Source organism: Rhincodon typus, chromosome 1, assembly GCF_021869965.1.
Source record: "Rhincodon typus isolate 14 chromosome 1, sRhiTyp1.1, whole genome shotgun sequence".
NCBI classification, from domain to species: Eukaryota; Metazoa; Chordata; class Chondrichthyes; order Orectolobiformes; family Rhincodontidae; genus Rhincodon; species Rhincodon typus.
Genome location: NC_063332.1, coordinates 169,431,187 through 169,455,679, shown reverse-complemented (window position 1 = coordinate 169,455,679; position 24,493 = coordinate 169,431,187). Strand labels below are relative to the sequence as shown.

The 24,493-nt window shown below is 39.9% G+C and overlaps 1 protein-coding gene across 1 annotated transcript in view; it reads right to left on the bottom strand.

Moving 5' to 3' along the window:
- The window catches only part of ccser1 (coiled-coil serine-rich protein 1), a 403,876-nt gene that overhangs the window by 262,793 nt on the left and 116,590 nt on the right, over positions 1 to 24,493 (bottom strand). Inside the window, exon 5 of the mRNA XM_048611607.1 lies at positions 3,535 to 3,646. Coding sequence (XP_048467564.1) covers positions 3,535 to 3,646 — 112 coding nt within the window. The remainder of the gene's footprint in view (positions 1 to 3,534; positions 3,647 to 24,493) is intronic.

Below are 24,493 nucleotides of genomic sequence, written 5' to 3'. Positions count from 1 at the left end.
TGCTCCTATGATGCTGCTTGGCCTGCTGTGTTCATCCAGCTCTGCACCTTGTTGTCTCACCTTCAGAATTAAATAAGGTTACAAGAGCTAACGAAGTTCAGTCTATATTTTATTTTCTAAAAAGGCAACAATCAGTTATTTTTCCTGGTTGTTTATGAGGGTGTCAATTCCCTTTATGAAAGCTCCCCCTTGTGATACAAGATGCGTGATTTATATACGTAGTTAAATAATTTGCCTTAGAGTTTGGATTTTGAACTAGTGGCATGTGGGTTTTTGTCTGTCTATAAGGTGCTTTATTATTGTGAGCCTTTCTGTAGCCATGACTTTTAAATCAATTCAGTATAAAAGAGGGCTTCTGGAGTGATAATAGGAACTTGTTTGCATTGGGAGATCAGACAAGGGGAACACTGAAAAACATTAGCTGCTTTTGGTTTAGAAAAATCACGAGTTGATTTTTTTTCCCTCTATTTGGGGAAAACTCCATAGCTTGGAAAGCTTTTCGTGAATGTTTGCACCAGTCCTGGTTGAAGTTCAAGAGAAAAATGAGTTTCTTCTAGAGAAAGAAGTTAGTTTTTTTTAAGAAAACCAAGAAATGGGTTACCTGAAGGTAAGAATTTTCTTTGAAAGTTCCAGACAAAAGTGTTTGGCCAAAATCTTGAAGGGGTTACTTGAAGCTGTAAAGCTTAAGCTCAACTGTGTGACTAAACAAGAAAAAAAGGCTAAGATTCTCTGAGGACTGAAAATTAAGAAAAACAGTTAAGTCAAACTTAATTACAGAGAAAGGAACACACTCAAGTATGAGTACTGTAAAGTGATGGTGTCGGGCAGATGGGATTGTAGATTGCAGTCTGCTTTAAAATCTTTTAACGTGTGTTATATGTAAATAGTTTGGTTATTTATATTTTACTTTTATATCTTTCATAATAAACCTCCGGTTTATTGTTGAAACCAAATCTGCTGCACTGCATGCTTGTAAAAAATACACAAAATATGACCTATCAAACCAGGTTTCAGTCTGTTTTACTTGCCTAGCAATACATCAGCTCCCCAATAGGTGAGCTTCCATCATTGTATTAATTTTAGGTTGCCATAAATCCACACAGGCAGAGTTCTACTTTAAGGTGGCTGGATCTGGAATCCCCCACTCATCACAAATGTTGCAGTCTGCCCAAGGACAGAAATATTATTCCCAAGTTCGAAACAAATTATTTCATCAACTATGAGAAGGAGAGATTTTTTAGTCAAACTTATTCTACACGTTTAAAAACACCAGATGAATGCTTTAAGGATACAAACTGCATAATTTCTAAATCAACAGTTAATTGTGTCAAAGTGTTGCTGAGTCAAATCTATGCACACCAATTGGAAAATAATTAGGAAGTGAACTAATTTGTTCCAGGAATAAAACACAAAATAAAAGCAGCTGACAATTGTTTTCTTGGCAATGTAACTTATCCAAAATTATTTTTCAGTATGGTCACCATCTGCTGCGGCTGCCCAATTCTTTTTTCTCTCTGGCTACAGACACCATTCCAAAACTTAGCGTTGCTGCTACTTGCATAACTCCAGTCAAATGCAAAAAAAACCTCCCTGAGATGCAAACACAAAACTGGTTATTAATAATTTGAATCATTTTCTCGAATTGGCTTCTGAAAGAATTTTGATCCAATCATGTGGACAGATTGGAGAAGTTAGAGCTGCTCTGAAGAGCCAAGAGAAGGTTTACATAAAAACAGAAAATAGGTGTGGGAGTAGAGCATTTGGCCCTTCAAGCCTACACTACCATTCAATATGATCGTGGCTGATCATGCAATTTCAGTATTCTACTCCCGCTTTCTCTCCATACCCCTTGATCTCCTTAGCCACAACAGCCAAGTCCAGATCCCTTTTGGATACATCTACCAAACTGGCCCCAACAGCTTTCTCTGGTAGAGAATTCCACTTTTGAAAGAGGATCCAAAACTGTGAAGGGTCCAAACAGAATAAAAAGTGAGAGACTGTTCTTATTAGCAATTTCAAATTAAGAACCAAAGAACACTGATTTAAGGTGATTGGCAAAAAGAAAATCTAAAAGCGACATGAAGAAAATCTTTTTTGATGTGGTTGAGGCAGATTCAATTGTGCTTTTGAAGAAGAAAATGGATAAACACACGAAGGAATAAATTTTGCAAAAGCATGGGCTAAGGAATCAGGAGCTGAAACTGAAATAGGCTCAACAAGTCAAGTAGCCTGCTCTGCGTTGCAGCTGTTTTATGATGTTTATGTATGTCTTTGGCTGAAAACATGAACAGTTTATCTTCCTTAAGTAAACAAATGAAACATAACCAATTGTAAAACGACGACTTTCTCTTTTACACTACCCTACCAACTTCCATGCATTTATCTGTAAAACTGGTGTATGGCTGTGAAAAATCATTGCCCCAACAGAACTGAAGATAGAACAGAAAACCAACAACATTGGTGACTCACGGGTGGCGTTTCATTTGTTGAACTTGTAGGTTTGGGCTTCTTAGAAGTTAACCCTGCATAACATGTCCAGTGGAAACAGATTTTAATACCTTTCAGGGGAATTCATTGACTATAATTTTCACTTGAAATTAAACTTTGGATTGACATTGTAAGAGATATAAAATTGAGGCAGGAAAATTTGGGGGAGGTGTTTGGTGGTCAGACTTCATGAATTCTTTACAACAGATTTTGACTTGTATCTCTATGAAACTTACCACTACATGTGCTATTAGTGATTATAACTTCCTTCAGGCTACGTTTGGCACAATAGCAACATACTTGCCACAAAGTTAGAAGATCATAGGTCCCTCCAAGGACTTTGACACATAATCTAGGCTGACACTCCAATAAAACACAGTGGGATTGCTGCACTGTAAATATAGCCTTCCACGAGACACTAAGCAAAATTTCTATCAACTTGTTCAATCAGATAATGGTATTCCAATGATATTTGAAAAAGAACAGGTTATTTAACTAACATTTATCTGTTGACCAGTACTAACAAATCAGATGAACTGGCTACTGATCAGCCATGGCTTAGGAACTGCAGGACTACTGACAGGGTCAGCTAGAATCATGTGGGAGAAAGCTTGTGGGGAGACTAAACAACTGCATGGAACAATTGCGTTAAGTGGCGTGTTTCAGTACCGTACATTTTGCGTGATTCTATTTGATATAAATACTTGTCACTTCAGTTTATGGTGTGTTTTCAGTTTAGACCAAAGTATTTCTTCTGAATCCATACCCTCTGCATATGTACAGAAGATATGTTTTATTTTAGACTAAGCACATCTTGCAGATTACTGTCCGTTTTTGAGCAAGCAACACAAGTGTGGAATAAATTAACAAAATAACATTTCTGGTTGGTTCCCACACTTGTCACAGCATGGATATATCCCATTTTAGCGTAAACATACCTCATTCAACTGGCCAACAACTCTCTGCAGTCAACTAGATTTATTAAAGCAACCAGAAGCAATGCTGGCAAACTAGAACAAGTGATACATCTGGTAATCGGTAACTCACTCTTTCGGAGTCTCTGGGACCTTTGGTCCTTCGATCTTCATCTTGAGTTCAGTGGGTACGTGTAGAATCTCCACACACGATTTAATGGAGTGGTTCGAGTCTTCCCGGCACACTGAAAAGATAATTGAAGCGTCCGTAATTAATTTTCTGCAGACACACAGCTCAGATGAAGGATCATGAAAACCTTAGCATTTTGCTTTTGGATGTAGATTGCTGTGGGTGCAATTCCAGCAATTTCTGTTTTATATCCATTACAATATATTGTTGTAAGGTAAAAGTCCACAAAGCAGACAATATGAGACATAGCATATTCAAATAAAAGCTACTCCACAACAGAACCACTTTCTAAAAACAATGTTATTACTTTCCTGCTCTTTCCTCCTTCTGATTGTACAGAAGAAATCCATAGCAGAACCAGTGTTTTTAAGTATTATCAGATAGATATCTTGTGGGCTTTGAATAATTTATAATAACAAAGAGATGTCTCACTCTTATTTCAACTTAATTCCTATTGCACCCTTGATTGAATGCATTTCAATTAAGCAATCAAACAGCCAGTTCCATGTCATAATTATTCAGAGTACAATGTTTTTGTATAATAATTATTAAAATGGCTTTGTGCATGAACCATAACATTATTTTGTGAACAGGTACTAGCAGCATTATAAAATATTGTAGGAATAGTCACGAGGTCAAATCCACTCTAATTAAAACAGTAAATGCAGCAAAATGATATTTCAGCCTCAGTGTTGAGATTACAAAGACAATAATTCTGCCAGAGGAGAGGTTGCAATGGATCCACGTAACAGTACACTCTCATGATCAAGACTTCTTATGATACAATGGTTCAGGCTGCTTACTTGATAACTTCGGTATTGGATAGACAAAAAGTAATAGTGACAAAAAATGGCTAATAGAACTGTGGGTTTGCTAAGACAGCTGAAAGCTATTGCTCACCAGTGACAACTCTTCTACAAGCTTAACTCTAATACAATCCACAATTTGTGTACGACAAAAAGCTTGCAATCTGACGAGTTTGGTAAGGATAAGCAACTCTGTGCAAGAACTCCATTTCTCCCAAAATTGAAACAATATAAAGTCACCTATTAGAATGCATATAAGATTGAGTGGGGCATGAACACAAACTGAACTGGACTAGCCACATTAGTACTCTGGAAACGAGAGCAGGTTACATACTAGGAATCTCACAGCAAGGAACTCACCTCCTGACTCCTCAAAGCCACGATCTAAAAGTCACAAATCAAGAGTATGATGAAATACTTCTCACTTGCATGGGTGTCTGCAGCTCCAAAAATTCTCAGCTACCTTGAAACCATCCAGGACAAAGTATCCCATTTGACTAGCAACACTTCTATTTTATTCATTCATGGGATGTGAGTATTTTTGGCTAGACCAGCATTTATTGGCCATCCCTAAATGCCCAGAGGGCAGTTAAGAGTCAACCATATTGCTGTGGGTCTGCAGTCACATGTAGGCCAGATCAGCTTTCCCAACAATTGACAATGGTCATCAGTAAACTCTTTGACCAGATTTTTTTTTGCTGATTTCAAATTCCACCATCTGCTATAGCAGGATTCGAATCCAGGTGTCCGGAACATTACGTGGGTCTCTGAATTAATAGTCTAGCGTAATACCAATAGGCTATTGTCTCCTGTGTACATCCCCATACATTCACTCAGTTCACTACCAATGCTCAGTAACAGCAATGTATCCCATCTTTAACATATATTGCAAAAAATTCCTTAGACAGCACTTTCAGAAATGCTGGGTCAAAATCCTCTCCCTAACAGCACTTTAAGTCTACCTACAGCAAAACGGCTACGGCAGTTCAAGAAAGTAGCTCACTACCACCTTCTAATGGGCAGTTAGAAATGGGAAATAAATGCTGATCCAGGCAGCAACACCCACATCCCATGACTGAATTTTAAAAAACCTTCTGCAACAAAATTAATTCAATTTGTTACAACAGATTCTACAGGGATTGGCCAGCATTCCTTGCCCATCCCTAATTGCCCAGAGGGAGTTAATTGTCAGTCAGACCAGATAAGGGAAGTAAGATCTCCTGGTCTAAAGCTTGTTCAGTAAGCAGATGGATAGATATGGCAACTATTAAGCAAGCATTTCATTTTGGCTCTTAATTGAATTCAATTTTCACCATCTGCTATGCTGGGATTCGAACCTATTGTCCAGAACATTCGCCCGAAGTTCTGGATTGCAAGTCCAGATGTATCAATACACCACCACTTCTCCATAATTATTGACTTTGTTGGAACATGGTGTAAAATGTGGTTGCCTTACTTGATAAGGATATCACTGTATCAGAAGGACCAGGAAAGGCAGCAAAGATGGCTTAGAGATTTAGGATCTGGAGAAATGAGGGCAGACAGATGAAAGATAGACTGAAAAGAAGCTTCAGAGGATCCATGGTCCAAACTGGTAAATTGCCAAGAAGGATGGGTAATGGCAGATTGGATGAATGCTGAAATGAAGTCTTCTTGTGCAGGAAAGATTAGATCTTTCTATTAAAAATAAGAGACCATCTATTTAAAATGGAGATGAGGAGAACATCTGTGTCTCAGAATGTTATGAGGCTGAAAAATCCTCTTCCCCACAGAGTGGAGGAGGCTGGGTCCTTGAATATTTTTAAATTCTTGACTAACAGGGCATGGAGGTGATCAGGGAGCAGAGTTAAGGTCACAATCAGATCAGCCGTGATCTTATCCAACGGCAGAGCATGCTCAAAAGGCAGAATGGTCTACTCCTGCTCCTAATTCATATCTTCAAACATAGATGGCACGAATTAACCTTGTTTCACTTGGTGTGTATCCAGTTTTGTTCTGCATTTGTGAAGCACCCCGCTGTATACAAAAAAGGATTGAGCATTAAAAAGGAGTTGCAACCTTATAAAAATTTCTGTGAATTTGCACTTCCCTAGTGCCCAGCTCAGATGACAATAGTGCCTCTTGGGGAATTCAACAATTTAACTCAGAGGATACACTTCACAAGACACAAAGTCTCAGAAGTGTCCTTACAGCGATGTTCTAGAAAATGGCTGTCTTTCAAACAGTGTTGCCTTTTCATGGTTGAAATTCAGTGAAGTTCAAGCCTGTCCTGCGATGTCCTTCAATTGATAGCCGTAAGGAATTTTTAAACATCAAAATGAAACAACTAAGAACAGTAATTACAGGTTCTGAGAACTTGACTTGTCTCGAACTCTGAATTCCCACACTCCCAAATTCCTTCATTCCATCATTGGTGGCGAGGCCTTCAGTTATCTGCTTCCTAAATTCTGGAGTACTCATCTTAAACATCAGTCTTCTCGTTACCCCTCTTCTCTCTCAATTAACATAACATGCTCTTAGTCATCTGCCCATATACCGCATTTAAGTGGCTCCATATCAATTCTTATTGCATAATACTCCTACGACATGCCTTGGTTTAACATATGTGTTACATAAATGGAAACTCTTATTGTCACAGCTGTGGAGTCTTTTTTCATCATATTTACCCCCAAAATAACACAGAATTCCTCCAACATTCTATTGGCTACAAACTCACATCAACAACTAGCTATGTAACTAAACAAAAATGGTAAAAAATCTCACTAAACGCACAAGATTGACCAGTTTAGATAATGAAAATGGCCAGGGGAAATTGATGAGGTTTAGACATAGTGAGTGTAAATGGAGCTTTAGCACTCATCAAAAATGTGTAGGATGTGAGCCTGGAATGCTTAGTAATCATTCAACATAACGACCACAAAATTCACCAAAAGAAATGATATCTTTGTAAAATAACTGGACTCTTATTGTGTTCATAATTAGAAGCAGGATTGCATAGTCAATGAAATCATGCTGCCAACACTCAATTTAAATAAAACTAATCTAAAGGATGTATAATACTCCAATTTGCTTAACTTTGTTGCAAAATGGAATGCCTGAGGCAGAATATGCTACACTAGCAAATATGATTATAGATACAGCTCTTTTGTGGAAGATGGAGTTTTTTTCTAAGCAGGTAAAAGAGATGAAATTTCTTTAGAAAATTATAATCTAATGACATATTGGGATAGTGGCTGCCTTCATGGACATCAATGGGTAGAATCTTCCAGGCTTGCTTGGAGCTTTTAGATTGGCAAACAGGAGAACTTAATTGTAGAGAAGACAAAAATTCAGTTTCCTGACACTGGGTTAAAGTTTTGATTTTATATTGCAGGGAGTTATGACCAGGAGCCTGCTTAATACTTGTTCCTCAACCAGCATTACATCATTAAGTGATCGAGTCATTATCGCATTGCTGTCTGTGGCGCATTGCTGTGTGCAGATTAACAACATGCTTCTTAAAACAACTAAAACATAGCACCTTCTTTAAATAAATATATTTCTGAAATGTTGCAATGTTTCTAATTGCATCCATAATGCAATCTGTGCTAATCTGGTTTCTGTATTTCTAAATTGGAATATGAAGACACCTTTAAAAATTAATCAATTGGCAGGGAAACAGTTCGTAACTCCCCGAGGTTGTGAAAGAAACATTGTACAAATGCCAATCTTTCTTTGGGAGGCTATTTGGTTTTTGGAATATGAGAGTTTGTGTTCTGACAGAACTCAAACATCAGAGAACAGACTTTGGATTTTCACAAGCAAGTATCTACAGAATCACACAATTGTTTCTGTGCAGAAGCAACCCATCATGTCCGTACCACTTCTCTGAACGATCATCACTTTGTGCCATTCCCGTGCTCTTTCTCCAGAACCTATTTAATCAATCATCCAATGTTGTCTTGAATGCCTCAACTGAACCTGCCTCCACCAGACTTCCAAGCAGTGCACTTCAAACCTGAGATAGTAGGAACTGCAGATGCTGGAGAATCCGAGACTTCAAACCTGAACCACTTAAGAAAAAGTTCTTCCCTGCATCACATCTACTTCTTTTATAAATCACTTTAAACCTGTGTCCCATCCTTGTTTTATTTGTTTACTCACAGGATGTGGGCATTGCTAGCCAGGCCAGTATTTACTGCCCAACCCCAAATAAAAGGCAACCCCATTTCTGTAGGTCTGGAGTCACGTGTAAGCCAGACCAGGTAAGGATAGCGGTTTCCTTCCCTAAAGGAAATTAGCGAACCAGGTGTTAGTCTTTAGTCATTAGTTTGAATGATACTTTCACTCTGATCATAATGATGGTGACATAGTTCCCCAGCGGACGGCTCTCTACGTGGGATTCCTCTCTCTTTCCCTCGGGAATCTGGAGTGGAGGGTGTTGCATGCAGCAGTCCCTGGTAAATGTGGATTGCGGTGGTTCACTGACTTCCAGCCCAACTGTTTGTTTTGCGGCGCTGTGGAGAACATGGACCACGTGAATGTTGGGTGTAGGCATTTGAACCCCCTTTTCAAATACCTTAAGAACGTTGTGTGTTTTTGATTGCACTTCAGACCCACTCCTCTGTTCTTTGGGCACCAGGTGTGGAGGGGAGCAGGCAGGTTGGAGGATCTCCTCATGGGTCTGGCCAAGCTGGCCATTAACAGGTCCAGGCAGCGGGTCATTACGACCGACTGCCTGCCCCTCTTCTGTGGTTATGTTTGAGCCCAGGTGTCCTTGGAAATGGAGCCCACCATGTCCACCGACACTCTCAATGCCTTTAGGGAGAAATGGGCACCACAGGGAGTGGATTGCTTTATTTCCCTCTCCACCGTATTTTGATTTGTTCCCTACACTCCCCTTTCACTCAGGCATTGCCCCTATGGGGCTCTGCTTGTCACAGGTTCCTAGGGCACATGGGTAATTTTTCTAGTGGTGGAATATTAATGAAGTTATTTACACACCTGGTGTTTTCACTGTGTCTCGCACCTACAAAAAAAAAATGATGGTGACGTAGTAATGTCGCTGCACTTGTAATCTAGAACCCCAGATTAATGGTCGAGCGGCATGGGTTCAAATTCCACCTTTGGCAGATTTGAAATACGAAATAAGCTTGCCCACTGTTGATTCTTGTAAAAACTCATTTGGTTCACTAATGTCATTTAGTGAAGGAAATATGCCATCTCACGCCAATGTGGTTGACACTTAATTGGTCTCTATGCAATTAGGGATGGCCATCAAGTGCTGGCCTAGCCAGTGACAGTCATATTTCATGAATTAATTTAAAAAAAGACAACGCTGACTGCGACCTGTAGGCATGACTGAACATAAACTTCAAACCATCTGTTGAAAATATGGAGAACTACATCTATATTCAAAATGTATACTTCTGTAGAAATAAGATTTTTAAAAATTTCCATGGTGCAGAGGAGAGGTAGAAAAGTACAGTTCCCAACAAATTATTTTTTCAAAATGTTTGTCAATTTCTTTAAACTCAAAATAAATATCTTGTTTATGGTAAATAAGAGTTTCAATTTGTGGACATTCAATTTCAAGGGTCAGACAATTTAAATAAATTACTAAAAAGATTCTTACATGACAAGAAGTTACGTGCAAATTCCCAGATTAGAATCAGATGGAGCAGCATGATCTAGCAATTGCTTTCTGCTTTCATTTACAAGAATATTATGTAATATTCTTTGTATGATTGTGGAAAAGAAAGCAGAAAATAAAGATGAGGGCAACTAAATTGCCAGATATGTAGGAAACTTAAGGGAAGTGGGGTCAAAAGATTTGGAGTAGATTCCATGCTTATTTTGTCCTATCATTTCATTGAAGACTGATCGAGGACAATTTCCAGGCTAACACAACAATGGATCTAAATTACTACAAACAGCAATATCCATCGTGCACAGTCTTTCAATGACTGTGACATTATAACTACGGAGATTTGAACTCTTCTGGCTTCCTCACGCTGTCAAGCTCAGTCAATTTTCCAAGTTGTCTCAACTAATTTGGCAAAAATTTAGCAGAGCCAAAAACAAGGTTTTATTGGTGAACTCACTCTGTGTAGTGGTTCCCAAAACATTTTGACCACAACATTTTTACATTTATATAGAGATCAAGGCACTTTGCAGGCGTGTTATCAAGAAATATGTGTCACCGACCTCGTAAAGAGATAAGGACAGATGATCAAAATGCTTGAACAAAGAGGTAGGTTTTAAGGGGGAAGAGAGGGGTAGAAAAAGTTAAGGATGGAGTTCAGACCCGAGAGCCTAGGCTGTTGAAATGGTGGCCAACAACAGCAGAGCACTCAAAGCATAAAAACCCAAAAGTAGAGAAGGGCACAGACCTAGCTCTGGAAGAAATTAGGATAAGGGCAGAGTGGGACACCATGGATTTGATTTAGAAACAAGGATAAGACTCTTAAAATTGGGGCATTGCTGACTTGAGAGTCAATTCAGGTGAAGACAGGTACGATAGGCAAATGGGGCTGATGCAAACAGATTTAAGCTGCAAAATACAGTTACCTGATCCCAAAAAGGATGACAAAAGCGGGGATTACAACTGGCTTATTCAACACTCAATGACAGAATGAAGAAGTATAGAATATCAGGCAAGGTTTTCACTGTTAATTGATTAGTTCATCCTTTGACACGTGCGTACATGGAAGCATGATCAACACCTTTGATGTGATGCCTGGATGGTCACTGTCTAGCCTCCATCAGGATGATAAGGTCAGTTATTAAGAGTTTTAAAAAAATTAAATTTTGTCAAAGCTTTTTATTTTGCATTATCAGGCCAATTTGAAAGATTTGTAGAATCCCTACACTGTGGAAACAGCCATTCAGCCAATCCAGTCCACACCTCTGAACAGCAGCCCACCCAAACGCACCCACCTACCATCACCCTGTAATCCTGCATTTCCCATGACTAATCCATGACTAATACATCTCTGGACACCATCGGCAATTTAGCATGGCCAATCTACCTAACCTGCACGTCTTTGGACTGTGGGAGGAAACCGGAGCACCCAGAGGAAACCCACGCAGACACGGGGAGAATGTGTAAATTCCACACAAACAGTTTCCCAAGGGTGGAACTGAACCCTGATGTTGTGAGTATGGCAGATGCAGGAGGTCTGAAATTAAAACTGTGCTGGAGAAATTCAGCAGGTCTGGCACCATCTATGAACAGAGATACAGAGTTAATCCCAAGAGAATTAATGAAGAATTACAGTACTGATTTCCATTTGCTTGCATTTTCAACATATCATCTTGTTCTTATGTTAACATCTCTTTCTTAAAGAGGCTGCAGTGCTCCAGCAAAGCTCAATGCAAGCTGGAGGAAACAAATTTCTGTTTTGGCACTTTACAGCCTTCAGGACTTAACATTACATTGAACAATTTCATAGCATGAGCACGGTCTTTCAGTTTGAGTATACCCCATCTTCTATCCCCCACCCCACAACCTCGCCGCCTAGTACCTTATTTCCACGATTTTGCTCTCAGCAGAGTTAATCTTTTATCTTCTCACCATTAATACCTATTCTGTTTCAATATCTCTCCTATACTACCATTAGCACTCACTTCGTCTTTTGCTCTGGGCATCCTCACCATCTGCTTCATTTGCTCCTCTTCTACCCATATCAAGAGCATAAAAAACATCATTTTCCAGCCCCTTCAGTTCCAAACAGGAGTCATGCAAAACACAAAATGTTCACTGTTTCTCATTCCACCCTCTGAGATCATCTTGCACATTTTGCTTTTATTTCCGGTGCGGAATTGCTCTGGTTACCTTGCGTAGTCACATTCTAATGTGTTTGAAAAGAATATATATTCATTGCATACTGCCTGTATAAGTCGTTCAAAATTTCAAGCCAAGTATCGTTTTTGGTATTAAATGATTCCAATTTGATCTTTAAATTGAGTAACTAATCTAAAAAGTCAACTAAGACAGTTCCAATTCCAAAATACCTACCCAAAAGTCAACTGTCCCACCAGAGCTACCATTGAAAGGGCTAATGCTCCAATTTAGCCCATCACGCCTTCATTAAGTAGGTTGAATGAAAGCCACCTTTAAGCAAACAGGTTTGGTGCAGACTGCACTAGATTCAATTACAAAGTGCTATGAGGCTTTTCAACTCGTCTATCAGTCCATGTTAAAAGTCTCAATTTCCGATTTATTGCAAAATGCAACCTCGTTCATTAAAAATTAAACACACTCTGTTCTACCTCATTTTTTGTTCCATGCTGCAATAGAATAACTGCTACTGTAGTGTATCAAGTGGTTGTCTGGGGATTAAGCATTGCACCAGGTCCAATGAAACTGGCTCTACAATACTGACAGATCTGTTACAGCAGAAACCATCCTGTGTGTGTTGTGGAACTGTGCACACACCAGATCTGGGCAGTTGTTTGCAAATCAAACTACAATACCAGGAGAAGTTCTTCATTGGGCAGCAAAAGAGTGGGTGATTGAACACTGCTTCTTGCCACAAGAGCTCAGCTTATCTCTTACTAGGATGAAATATAGGGCAAATCGAAACAGTAGCTGGTATTTCACTTGATCATAGCCAGATGATGCACATGGGATTGAGTTTTGTTGAGCAGCTCCAGGGCCCTGGAGCAATCTTGCAATGAAGTCACAGAATGCTTCTCACTGAGCATAAATAGCACAGTGTGAGTGAAGTTAAGGTCAGAAAGATAGAAACACATACAGAGAAGGATGAGAAGTAGACCAACTAGCAATAGTTGACAGAAAATTCTATAGTGTAATTGCAAGATTAAAGCCCGGTATATCTCTGAATACCAAGTATTAAATCTCAATAGATAATAAATAATTTATTAAGAAGAAGTAAGATAGTTCTTAACCCTATCTTCTCCTTAACCAGTTTGTCTTGAACCAAAACTCTTGGATAGAATAGAATAGAATAGAATAGAATCCCTACAGTGTGGAAACAGGCCATTCAGCCCAACAAGTCCACACCACTGCTCCGAAGAGCATCCCACCCAGACCCATTCCCCTACCTTTGCATTTCCCATGTCTAACCCACCTAACCTAAACATCCCTGGACACTATGGGTAATTTAGCATGGCCAATCCACCTACCCTGCACATCTTTAGACTGTGGGAGGAAAGCCACGCAGACACGGAGAGAATGAGCAAACTCCACACAGACAGTTGTCCAAGGCAGCAGTGCTAACCACTGAGCCGCCATGCAAAAAACACAAAACAGAAGACCTGAGGTATTTGTTGTCAGTATCATTCTATGTTATTTAAGATCAGGGTTGCCTCTTGCAGGCATTCATAAGTTCATAAGACATAGGGGCAGAATTAGGCCATTCGGCCCATTAAGTCTGCTCCACCATTCGATCATGGCTGATATGCTCCTTTCGCCCATTTTCCTGCCTTCTCTCCATAACCCTTCAATGCATTACCTATTAAAAATCTGTCTAACTCCTCCTTAAATTTATTCTCTGTCCCATCATCCACTGCACTTTGGGGTAGCGAATTCCAGATTCATCACTCTTCAGGAGAAGTAATTTCCCCACAATTCTGTTTTAGATTTGTTATCCCTTATCCTAAGACTATGACCTCTCGATCCAGAATGCCCCACAAGAGGGAGCATCCGCTCCACGTCTAATTTATCTGTATCTTTTATCATCTTGAATACCTCAATTTGATCTCCCTCATTTTTCTAAATTCCTGAAACAATAGGTAAAAAGTTTTCCACCAATTAAAAAATGCTGCTTCCCTCTGAAAACTTGATGGGTCCATTAAAAAAAAGCCATAAATTTGACTGTTTGATCCTCGCTCCCTAGAAGACACAAAATGGATGAACAAAATTGAATTTCGCAATTAGTTTCCTGTGTCATTCAAAGAGGTGACCAGAATGTACTACAGGTGTTTAATTCTTGGAGATCAATACAATTTGATTTTAAAAAAAAAGAATTATTTAGAAAATGGGAAAAATAAACACAATTGGTACAGCAAAGCATTTTTTTTATATAACAATACAATTTGGTCAGGGAAATAAAACTAGCATTACATAAAACTAAAACTGACTCCATGTTCTCTGATTTAAGAACAGTGGTCCATAAAGATACTGGACAACAAGGAGTGTCTCCTTATATTTCAGAACAAAAACAGAGCAGTAGAACTCGGAAATTACTGAATGCTGATTGATTGTTCTGGTCAGTGCCATTCATAGGGAAAGATCCTAAAAGTTTGTAGGTCTCGTTGCACAATCAGTAATTTTGCGGCATCTGAGCCAGAAGTTCCAAGTTCAAATTCCACCCCAACACGAAGAGAGATGTGTTCAAAATCTTGCCTGAAAGGCTGAATAACTACCTGCAAATCCTTCCAACACATGCACGTAGTGAGAGTAGGAGAGACAGCTTGGTCTGCAGTATGATCAAAATAATATTAGAGTCTCTGCATCACAATTGTTATGATCCAAACTGGTATTTTTAAAAATTCATTCATGGGATGAGGATGTCGCTGGCTAGGCCAGCATTTACTGCCCACACCCAATTGCCCAGAGGACAGTTGAGAGTCAACCACATTGCATGGGTCTGGAGTCACATGTCGGCCAGACCAGGTAAGAATGGCAGTTTCCCTCCCTAAAGGACATGAGTGAACCACATGGGTTTTTCCAACAATCAACAATGGATTCATTATCATCATCAGGCTCTTAATTCCAGATATTTATTAAATTCAAATTCCACCATCTACCATGGTGGGATTCAAACCCGGGTTCCCAGAAAGTTACCTGGGTCTCTGGTTTAACAATCCAGTAAATAATACCACTAGGCAATTGCCTCCTAGTATTAATACTGGACAAGACAAATTCCAAATTAAAACCTGGCTCAATCGACCCTAAACTTACTTTGTTTTAACTCTTCAATTGCCGAACACATTCATAACAAATTGCCAGTGTACTTTTAAAATAAAGAATAAAACGTTTACCAAATAAGGAAAACATAACCCATATTACACTAGAAAAAAGCTTGTAAAGATTTCATTACAAAACATTGGAAAAGGATCCGAACTCTCATTATTCCTTTTATCCCAGTAATATTCTTTAGAACCAAATCGCCAGCAAAGATTTACAACTATCTTCATATCAAGCTGGTACAAATGCAACTGAATTCCTTCTGGTATTGCTACCCATTCACCAGTGTAAGGGGTTTTCAAAAAGTTTTTTTTTTTATTTTGTGCTTTTTCAACAACTGTGGACTGAAATGAGAAAGAACTGGTTTAAAATCAGTGTTTGAAATGGGTAGTTGTATGCTTTGAAAGCAAGAAACCGGACAGCCATGCCAAGCATCATGTAAGTAACTGTTTGAACGAGCAGTAATTGGAGTTTCAGTTGCAGACAATTTGAGGCAGAGGGAACGTACTAATGAAAGTTTTGCTGGCAACAAGAAGTTAATTGGTATATGGATGAGTAAAGAGTCACCAATGACAGACATGATCTTGCTTGCCAACAACTGTGTGATTGGTTCTCGGGTAACTGAACAGCTTGAAGCTGGGAACAAGTTACAAAGAAGAGAGAGATACATGTTCAGTTCTTCCTTAGCTTGGGTGCTGCGTGTCTGTTCTCTGCAAGCATTTATATAAAAAGAGTTATAAACTTAAAGTTTATCTTTCCTGCATTTGTTACGTGACCTGTGACTTTTAAAGAAATCAGAGACTGTTTATGGGTGAACCAGTCACATTCAATCTGCTGTCAAAAATAAATCAACCTGAAATTATCCCTGCAATGGCAAGCTGTGCACAAGGTGCCTAATGCATAAACATGGGTTAAAGGATTAATTTAAGGGATATTCATTTATTCTGCATTTTCCTCTTAGTATTTTTGTTTTATTTTCTACTACTTGCTAATACAAACCCAGAAATTTTCAAGGTCCTGCTGGATTCTGCCAAAGGTTTCCTCATTACTAGAGCAGTTGTGAATAGAGCTGTGCAATCATCCATAAACAGACCCAATTCTGACCTAATGTTGGAAGGAGAACCATTAGCAATTATTCCCAACAGCATTCAACATTATCTGTGCAGATGCTGAGGAGTGGCAGGTAACACTTACACCACATATACATCAGGTAACTGTTAACTGTATATTGACCTAAAGATTCATTTTATTCAGTCGTCGGTATCAACTGTGAATTCATGTGCTCTTATAAATTGGAAAGGATTAAAAGCTTATTGGTTGGATTTGGTGTTTCTGTAAATAGAAGGTTTTAGAGTGTTTGAAGATTAGGCTCCAGTTCATTCCTTTAGCTTTTGGCTATCTGGACAAGGATAGTACTAAACATGGCCAACAGAAAAAAAAGCCCAATTTCCTCCCTCATTTCCTGAATTTCAACTGCAACACCATCACCACCTCATCAATATGCTATGGATCACCATTGACTGAAATGATATGAGATTATCCACACAGATGGATAGAAATGCAGGATAAAAAACGGGTATTTCATGATGAGTGGTCACCTCCTGATCCTCAAAGCTGAAATGCATTTTGCCACTGGCAATGTTAGTTTACCCGAGACGGCAATGTCTATGTTATCCACTGTAACGTACAAATTTAGGATGCAATGAAAGATCCAACAAGGGTTTATTACACCATCCTAATAAAACAATTATTACATTCACAGGTACATCAACGTCTGACCTCACATTAAGCTACTCTGTTACAATGAGTAGTGCACTTTCATCAGTCTGACTTACTTCAATTGACCTGAGTTAAGATGGCATGCAATCCTTTTGTACCTAAATATCACATGCTGTGATGCAGCGTTGATACCAAGAGCATTCCGAGCATCATAGAATTTTTTACAGCACAGAAAGAGGTCCTTCAGCATTTGTCTGCAACAACCATCAAACATCCATCTATTCCAATCCCATTATTCAACACTTGGGCATAACCTTGTATGCTTTGATGTTTTGACTGTTCATCTGAATGCTTCATAAATGTCTTGAATGTTCCTTCAACATACTGACATACTAGCAGTGAGATGCAATATAACATAAGCATCTTTACCATATATATGGCGCAATCAAGACTGTGCCAAAATAGTCAAAGCTCATCTGAAAGTGAGAAACTGCAACATACCCATTCTCTCCACTATTACTTGCCTGTATGTCCAGTTTGACTTATCTAGGATGCATGTGAAGAACTGTCATAGCCTCACAACCGTTGCCACCAAGGGCAAAAACAGCAAGGTTTTGAAAGTATCACTTCCCCTTCCCAGTCACACATCATCCTCACTTGGATATTCCATCATCTCTGGGTCAAATTTCTGGAATTCCACATCTCACAAGCAGAAGGACTAGAGCAGTTCAAGGGGATGACCAACTACCAACTGATACAAAAAACCAGGTGGGCCCAAGTATAAATTTGGCCCACTTCCGTGAACCAACAACAAATAATGTACAAGTTGAACAAAGTCATCAGTAAGAGAAAAGGGCTTTATAAAAGGAGTTGCTTCCCTAGGAAGCACTTCTATAATATAAACTAATACAACAGCACCAAATATCACCAAACTAGCAAGACAAATGTACTGTAATGAACCATTAGGCAATTGTCTTGTAGTAAATGCCATAGAAGATTCAGGAGAATCTTCAGCAGTTTATTAAAAACTCAAGAAATTAGGTGATGTCTTGAAATTACTCACTAGCCACCTTGCTCCAGTCAGATACAAGCAGATATGAGCTGTCAATGTGCTTTGTGGTCTTGATTTGTATTGGCAGTCACACAGGATTGCAGATCATCAAGTCAAACAATGCAGGTTTGTCAGTAATTTATTTGTCAATTAGTAAGATATGCTACCTCCAAAAAATATGAAACAGCACATTAACATCACTGAAGAAGCATAGTTGTCAAAAAGACAAGACGTTAACAGGGAAATTATTCTCATTTTTCAAATTTATTCACGCTCAAGATTAGCAGATACTGAATGCGCAGCATATTTTATCAAATGATTTTTGACATGTAAAAATAGCTGATCTCTCGTGACATTGGTCAAGGGCGGTAGAGTCATAGATTCATACAGCACGGAAACAGACGCTTTGGTCAAACCAGTCCATGCTGACCATAATCCCAAACAAAACTCGTCCCACCTACCTGCAAGGTGCAGGGCTGGATGAACACAGCAGGCCAAGCAGCATCATAGGAGCAGAGAGGCTGACGTTTCGGGCCGAGACCCTTCATCAGAAAAGGGGGAGGGGAAGGGGGTTTTGAAATAAATAGGGAGAGAGTGGGAGGCAGATAGAAGAGGGATAGAGGAGAGGATAGGTGGAGAGGAAACAAACAGGTCGAAGAGGCGGGGATGGAGCCAGGAAAGGTGAGTGTAGGTAGGGAGTTAGGAAGGGGATAGGTCAGTCCAGGGAGGACGGACAGGTCAAGGGGGCGGGATGAGGTTGGTCGGTAGGAGATGGAGGTGCGGCTTGAGGTGGGAGGAGGGGATAGGTGGGAGGAAGAACAGGTTAGGGAGGCAGGGACCAGCTGGACTGGTTTTGGGATGCGGTAGGGGGAGGGGAGATTTTGAAACTTGTGAAATCCACATTGATACCATTGGGCTGCAGGGTTCCCAAGCGGAATATGAGTTGCTGTTCCTGCAACCTTCGGGTGGCATCGTTGTGGCACTGCAGGAGGCCCAGGATGGACATGTTGTCTGAGGAATGGGAGGGGGAGTTGAAATGGTTCGCGACTGGGAGGTGCAGTTGTTTGTTGCGAACCGAGCGTAGGTGTTCTGCAAAGCGGTCCCCGAGTCTCCGCTTGGTTTCCCCGATGTACAGGAAGCCACACCGGGTACAGCGGATGCAGTATACCACACTGGCAGATGTGCAGGTGAACATCTGCTTGATGTGGAAAGTCTTCTTGGGGCCTGGGATGGGGGTGAGGGAGGACGTATGGGGGCAGGTGTAGCACTTCCTGCGGTTGCAGGGAAAAGTGCCAGGTGTGGTGGAGCTGGAGGGGAGTGAGGAGCGGACAAGGGAGTCACGGAGAGAGTTGTCCCTCCGGAAAGCAGATAAGGGTGGGGAGGGAAAGATGTCTTTGGTGGTGGGGTCGGATTGCAGATGGCGGAAGTGTCGGAGGATGGTGCGTTGGATAACACCACCTACCTGCATTTGGCCCATATCCCTCCAAACCTTTCTTATTCATGTACTTAGCTAAATGTCTTTTAAACGTTGTACCCACATCCACCACTTCCTCTGGAAGCTCATTCCACACACGAACCACTGCATAAAAATGAAAGTTGCGTCGTTTCCTTTTCGAATCTTTCTCCTTCTACCTTAAAAATATGCCCACCTAGTCTTGAAATTCATAGGGTAAAGACATCTGCCATTCAGCTTATCTATACTCACGATTTTAAAACCCTCTATAAGGTCACCCCTCAACCTTCAACACTCCAGTGAAAAAATCCCATAAAACGTATGTTAGAAATAATTCTACATCACTCTATTTTTGTTGTTTGTCCTTGGGGTTCCTCCAATCTGTGTGTTAGTTTTAAATTGGACTAGTAAAGAGCTAGCATCAATACAGCTGGGCCAAACAGCATCTTGAACAAAGATCCATGATGCTACAACAAGATGGTATCCAATGATAGTGATTTATTTTATTTAAAGATATCTAAATAAAAGACAACTGCCCAATTTGTTGACCAACATTTAATAATTCATAACAAAGACACCTTATATTGAGAATAAATCCTAAATTCAAACAGCCATGCACCAAAAGGCCAAAACATGTTCAAAGTTCCTGTATGTTGTCAAAATGAAAGACATGAGAAATGCATGACTCCTTATTTGTGTCCAAAATAAGGAATGTTTAAAAATTCCCCAATAACTTATACAGTCAGCATTCTATATACATCTTTTAAAAAGGGGTATCCTCAAGTTGAAAAGGATACATTGAGAGGTATTCGACTTCGGACATCAGTGAAGCATTCATTGTGAAAATGAGTTGCAATTTAAAGTGTAGAAAGACAATTTTGTTTTTGATGCTTCGGTTTTGTTAAGCACCTCAAGTGATTTTTTCAGGTCCTTGAAACATTTTCTTAGGTTGGAGATTTTCTTGCAGTGTAATGACATGCTTACATTTACATAACATCTTCGCAAATCTCTGAAACAGCCTACAGCCACTCCAATTCATTTTGAAATGTAGTCATTATGGTGCTTTAGGGAGGCATTTTAGCCTATTATTCATAGCAAGGTCCCACAAATAGCAATGATCAAATAACCACACAAGAGTACTTCTATTAGTGCAGGTTAAACTCTGAGGTCGTGCCACCTTTACATCCACCTCAGAATGCAGACATGGTCTCCGTTTAACATGTCATCTGGAAGATGGCGACTTGTACAGTAGAGCAATGAATGGATTTATGAAAAGGAAATCATGCTCTTTCCTAACTAGTATAACATTACAAAGGAGAATCAGTGGATGTGGCATATTTGGATTTTCAGAAAGCTTTTGAAAGCTAAAAGATTAGAATGCAAAAATCAATGCATGTGGAAACTGGCATGGTATGAAAATTGGTTCGCAGTCAATAATGGAATAAGTGATTTTTTTTGGAGTGACTAGTTGGGTATCACAGGAATCAGTGTTTGGGACCCAACTATTCATAATATATGTCGATGATTTGGATGAGGGAATCAAATGTGATATTTCCCAAGTTTACCAATAACATGAAGCTGGGTAAAATTGGGGGTGGGCAGGAGGAAATGAAAAGTGAGTAATTTGGACAGATTCAGTCAGAACATGAGAAATATTTGGTAGAGTAACATGAGTAACATTATGACATGGTTAAGTGTGAAACTATCCACTTCATTAGGAAAAACAGAATAGCAGAGCACTCGTTCAATAGTGATAAACTGGAGAAATGCTGATGTACAAAAGGGACCGAGGCAGCGTTGTGCAACAGTCACTGAAAGCAAAAAACAAGGGCAGCAAGGGAATTGGTATGTTAGCTTCATAGCAAGAGGATTTGAGTGCAGCAGCAAGAATGTCTTGGTGCAGTTATACAGGGCTTTGCTGAAATTACACACCAACTACTGAGTGCCTTGATCTCCTTACCTAAAAAAGAATATATTTACCACAGAGTAAGTGCTGCTAAGTTTCAACAGACTGATTCTTGAAGTGGCAGAATTGTTGCTTCTTTCCTTTAACACATTTTCTTAAAACAGCGATGAAGGCTTATAACATATTTTTGTTCACTACCCGTTGGTTTAACGTACAGAAAAAATGTCTCCTATACTTTAGTTCCATGAAGATCTGATTTTTATTAAAAAAAATCAGACAGTAATTTTGAACAGTGATCCCAAAGCAGCATTTCTAAGAAATCATGTGATTTTAGCCAAATGACAAACAAGACCACCCCCATTCCTCAACATGCTAAGGAAATAACTGTTAGTGTTTTCTGTTGTGAGCTTTATAAGCCAGAGAAAGAGGGTGCAGAAACAGTTTAATTCAGAAAGAAGTCTAAAACAGCAGAGATGCTGTTAACCGCAGTCTCCAAAACAGTAGGAGCAAGGTTGTGGAGAAATCCTGAGTTGCTTAGAAGAAAGCCCCAGAAGCAGAAGAATGTGGAGATTTTGGAGAGGAAGACATGATACAGTGCTTTTGAAGGCATTAGTTTAAGGAACCCAGGCTCAGCCAAAATAGTGAATTGAGTTAGCAGCTTGTTTAAAGGTCTCAGGATGAAATATTAATTTAAGAAAAACAGCATCAAGTGAATACACAAAAAAACTGCAGAAATTAACTACAGCTACGCCACCTGAACAAGGCGATTTAGCATGGAAATAAGGGTGACCCTTTACTGAGTTTTGTAAATCTAGAAAGTTACAATTGGTATAAAAGGGTTCAATTTTCCTTTCTGTTATTTGCAACACTTTTGTTCCAGTAGCTTTTCCATGATGCAGAAAAAAGTTTTTTTCTTACGACAAACTTTTATAGCTTGTTAAAAGTACATTGGTAGCTTTTTGTGAATTTGGCTAGCAACTCACCTTCCCTATGAACAAAATATGTTTGCATCATCCAGTCCACTTGGACTCCAACCATGTGTAAAGAAGACCAGAGGCTTGTGGCCAATGACACCACAATGTCCACCATGTATTAGCATCATTCATTAGGCCTGCATTGCCCATCTCTAATTGGCTGGAGAACGTAATGGTGATGGGGAAGGGAGATACCTACAAGCAGGGAATTCCAGGATTTTGACTGAGCAGTAAGGTAATGGTAACATAATTTCAATTATGTCAGGATCGTGTGTTTGCCTTGGAGGAGATCTTGCCCTGATGGTATCCTATTGCATCTGCATCTCTTATCATTCTAGGTGGTAGGTGCAGTGCAACTGGTGGACGGTACCCTTGCCTGCAATTGTTCATCAGTGGTCGGGGGAATGAATATTGAAGCTGGTAGACGGGGTGTCAATCAAGTGGGCTGCTTTGTCCTGGATGGTGACAAGCTTTGAAAGGTGGTGGAGCTGCACTCACCTAGACAAGTGGAGATTATTCCATCAGAATCCTAGCTTGTGTAGTCGGCAGATAGAATCTGGGGAGTCAGTAGATGACTTACTCCTGTGGAATTCCTAACCTCTGCTCAACTCTTGTAGCCACCGTATTTATATGACTGATCAGTTCAGTTTCTGATCAATGGTAACCCCCCAGGATGTTGACAGTGGGGAATTAAGTAATGGAAATGCTGTTGAATATCAGGGAGCAAATGGTTAGATTCTCATGAGATGTCATTTTCTAGCACTTGTGTATCATGAACATTACTTGCCACTTGTTAGCTCAGGGTTGGATATTATCCAAGTCTTCTTGCGGACATGGACTGCTTCAGTATCTGAGGACCTGCATATGGCATCGAACATTGTGCAATCATTCGTAATTATCCCTACTTCTGATCTTATCGTGGAGGGAAGATCATTGATTAAAAAGCTGGGCATGGACAAGCCTTGGTCACGACCCTGAGAAATTCCTGCACAGATGACCTGAGGCTGCAAAGACTGACCTCCAACAACAGATATTTCTCCCCCAGATTCTCGTAGATTCTAGTTTTGCTGGGCCTATTGATGTCACTCCTTCAAATCATTCACCCCACCCCCATCACCTCCAGTTCAGATACTTTGCACATATTTGGACAAAGGCTGTAATGAGCCCCTTGCAACCCAAACTAAGTGTCAGTAAGCAGCTTACTACTTCATCCAGTAATCTAAGATGCATTCCACCTGGACTGGGTGATATTGGGAGCTTGCTGGAGGTGGATTCTATAGGAGGTTTCAAAAGAGAGCCAGATATAATTTACAAGGTGATGAAGTTAGAGGGCTCAAGAGGTAGGGCAGACAGTGAGACTAGCTGGGTAGCTCTTTCGGGAGCCAGTACAGACACAATGGGTTGAATAGTCTCCTTCTTTACTGTAAAATTCTATGGTTCTATTTTAGTCATTGACAGCTGCGAGGCTTTTTAGTGGCCGAGTTACATAATCTATTTTCATCCTATTCAATATCTCCACTGTCTCTTCCTTTGTTGATACACAGAGTGCAGACATTGGGGATAATCCGCCAGGAACAATGAATGATAAAGAACAGCTCAGAAAAGCTAGTAATCAATGTTCTCACGAAATTTCTATTCTACACCTTTTCTTCATCTTGCTGCATATTAGACTCACGTTTGACCCTTAGCACTGATGAAGGGTGTAAACACAAAACGTTGACTTTTCTGCTCCTCTGATGTTGCCTGACCCGCTGTATTCCTCCAGCTCCACACTGTATTGACTCTTGACATATGAAAAATCTTTACATCTCTGGTCTGAGATCTTCAGCTGCTTCATCAATGACTTTCCCTCCATCATAATTGATTGTAATGATTGCACAATGCCCAGCACCATTTAGGACTCCTCAGATAATGAAGCAGTCCTGTTCAAATGTAAAAAGAACTGAACAATATCCAAGCCTGTGCTGACAAACGGCAAGTAACATTCGTGCCACACAAAATGCCAGGCTATGACCATCACCAATAAGAGACAGTCTAACCACTGTCCCTTGACATTCAATGGTGTTACCATCACTGAA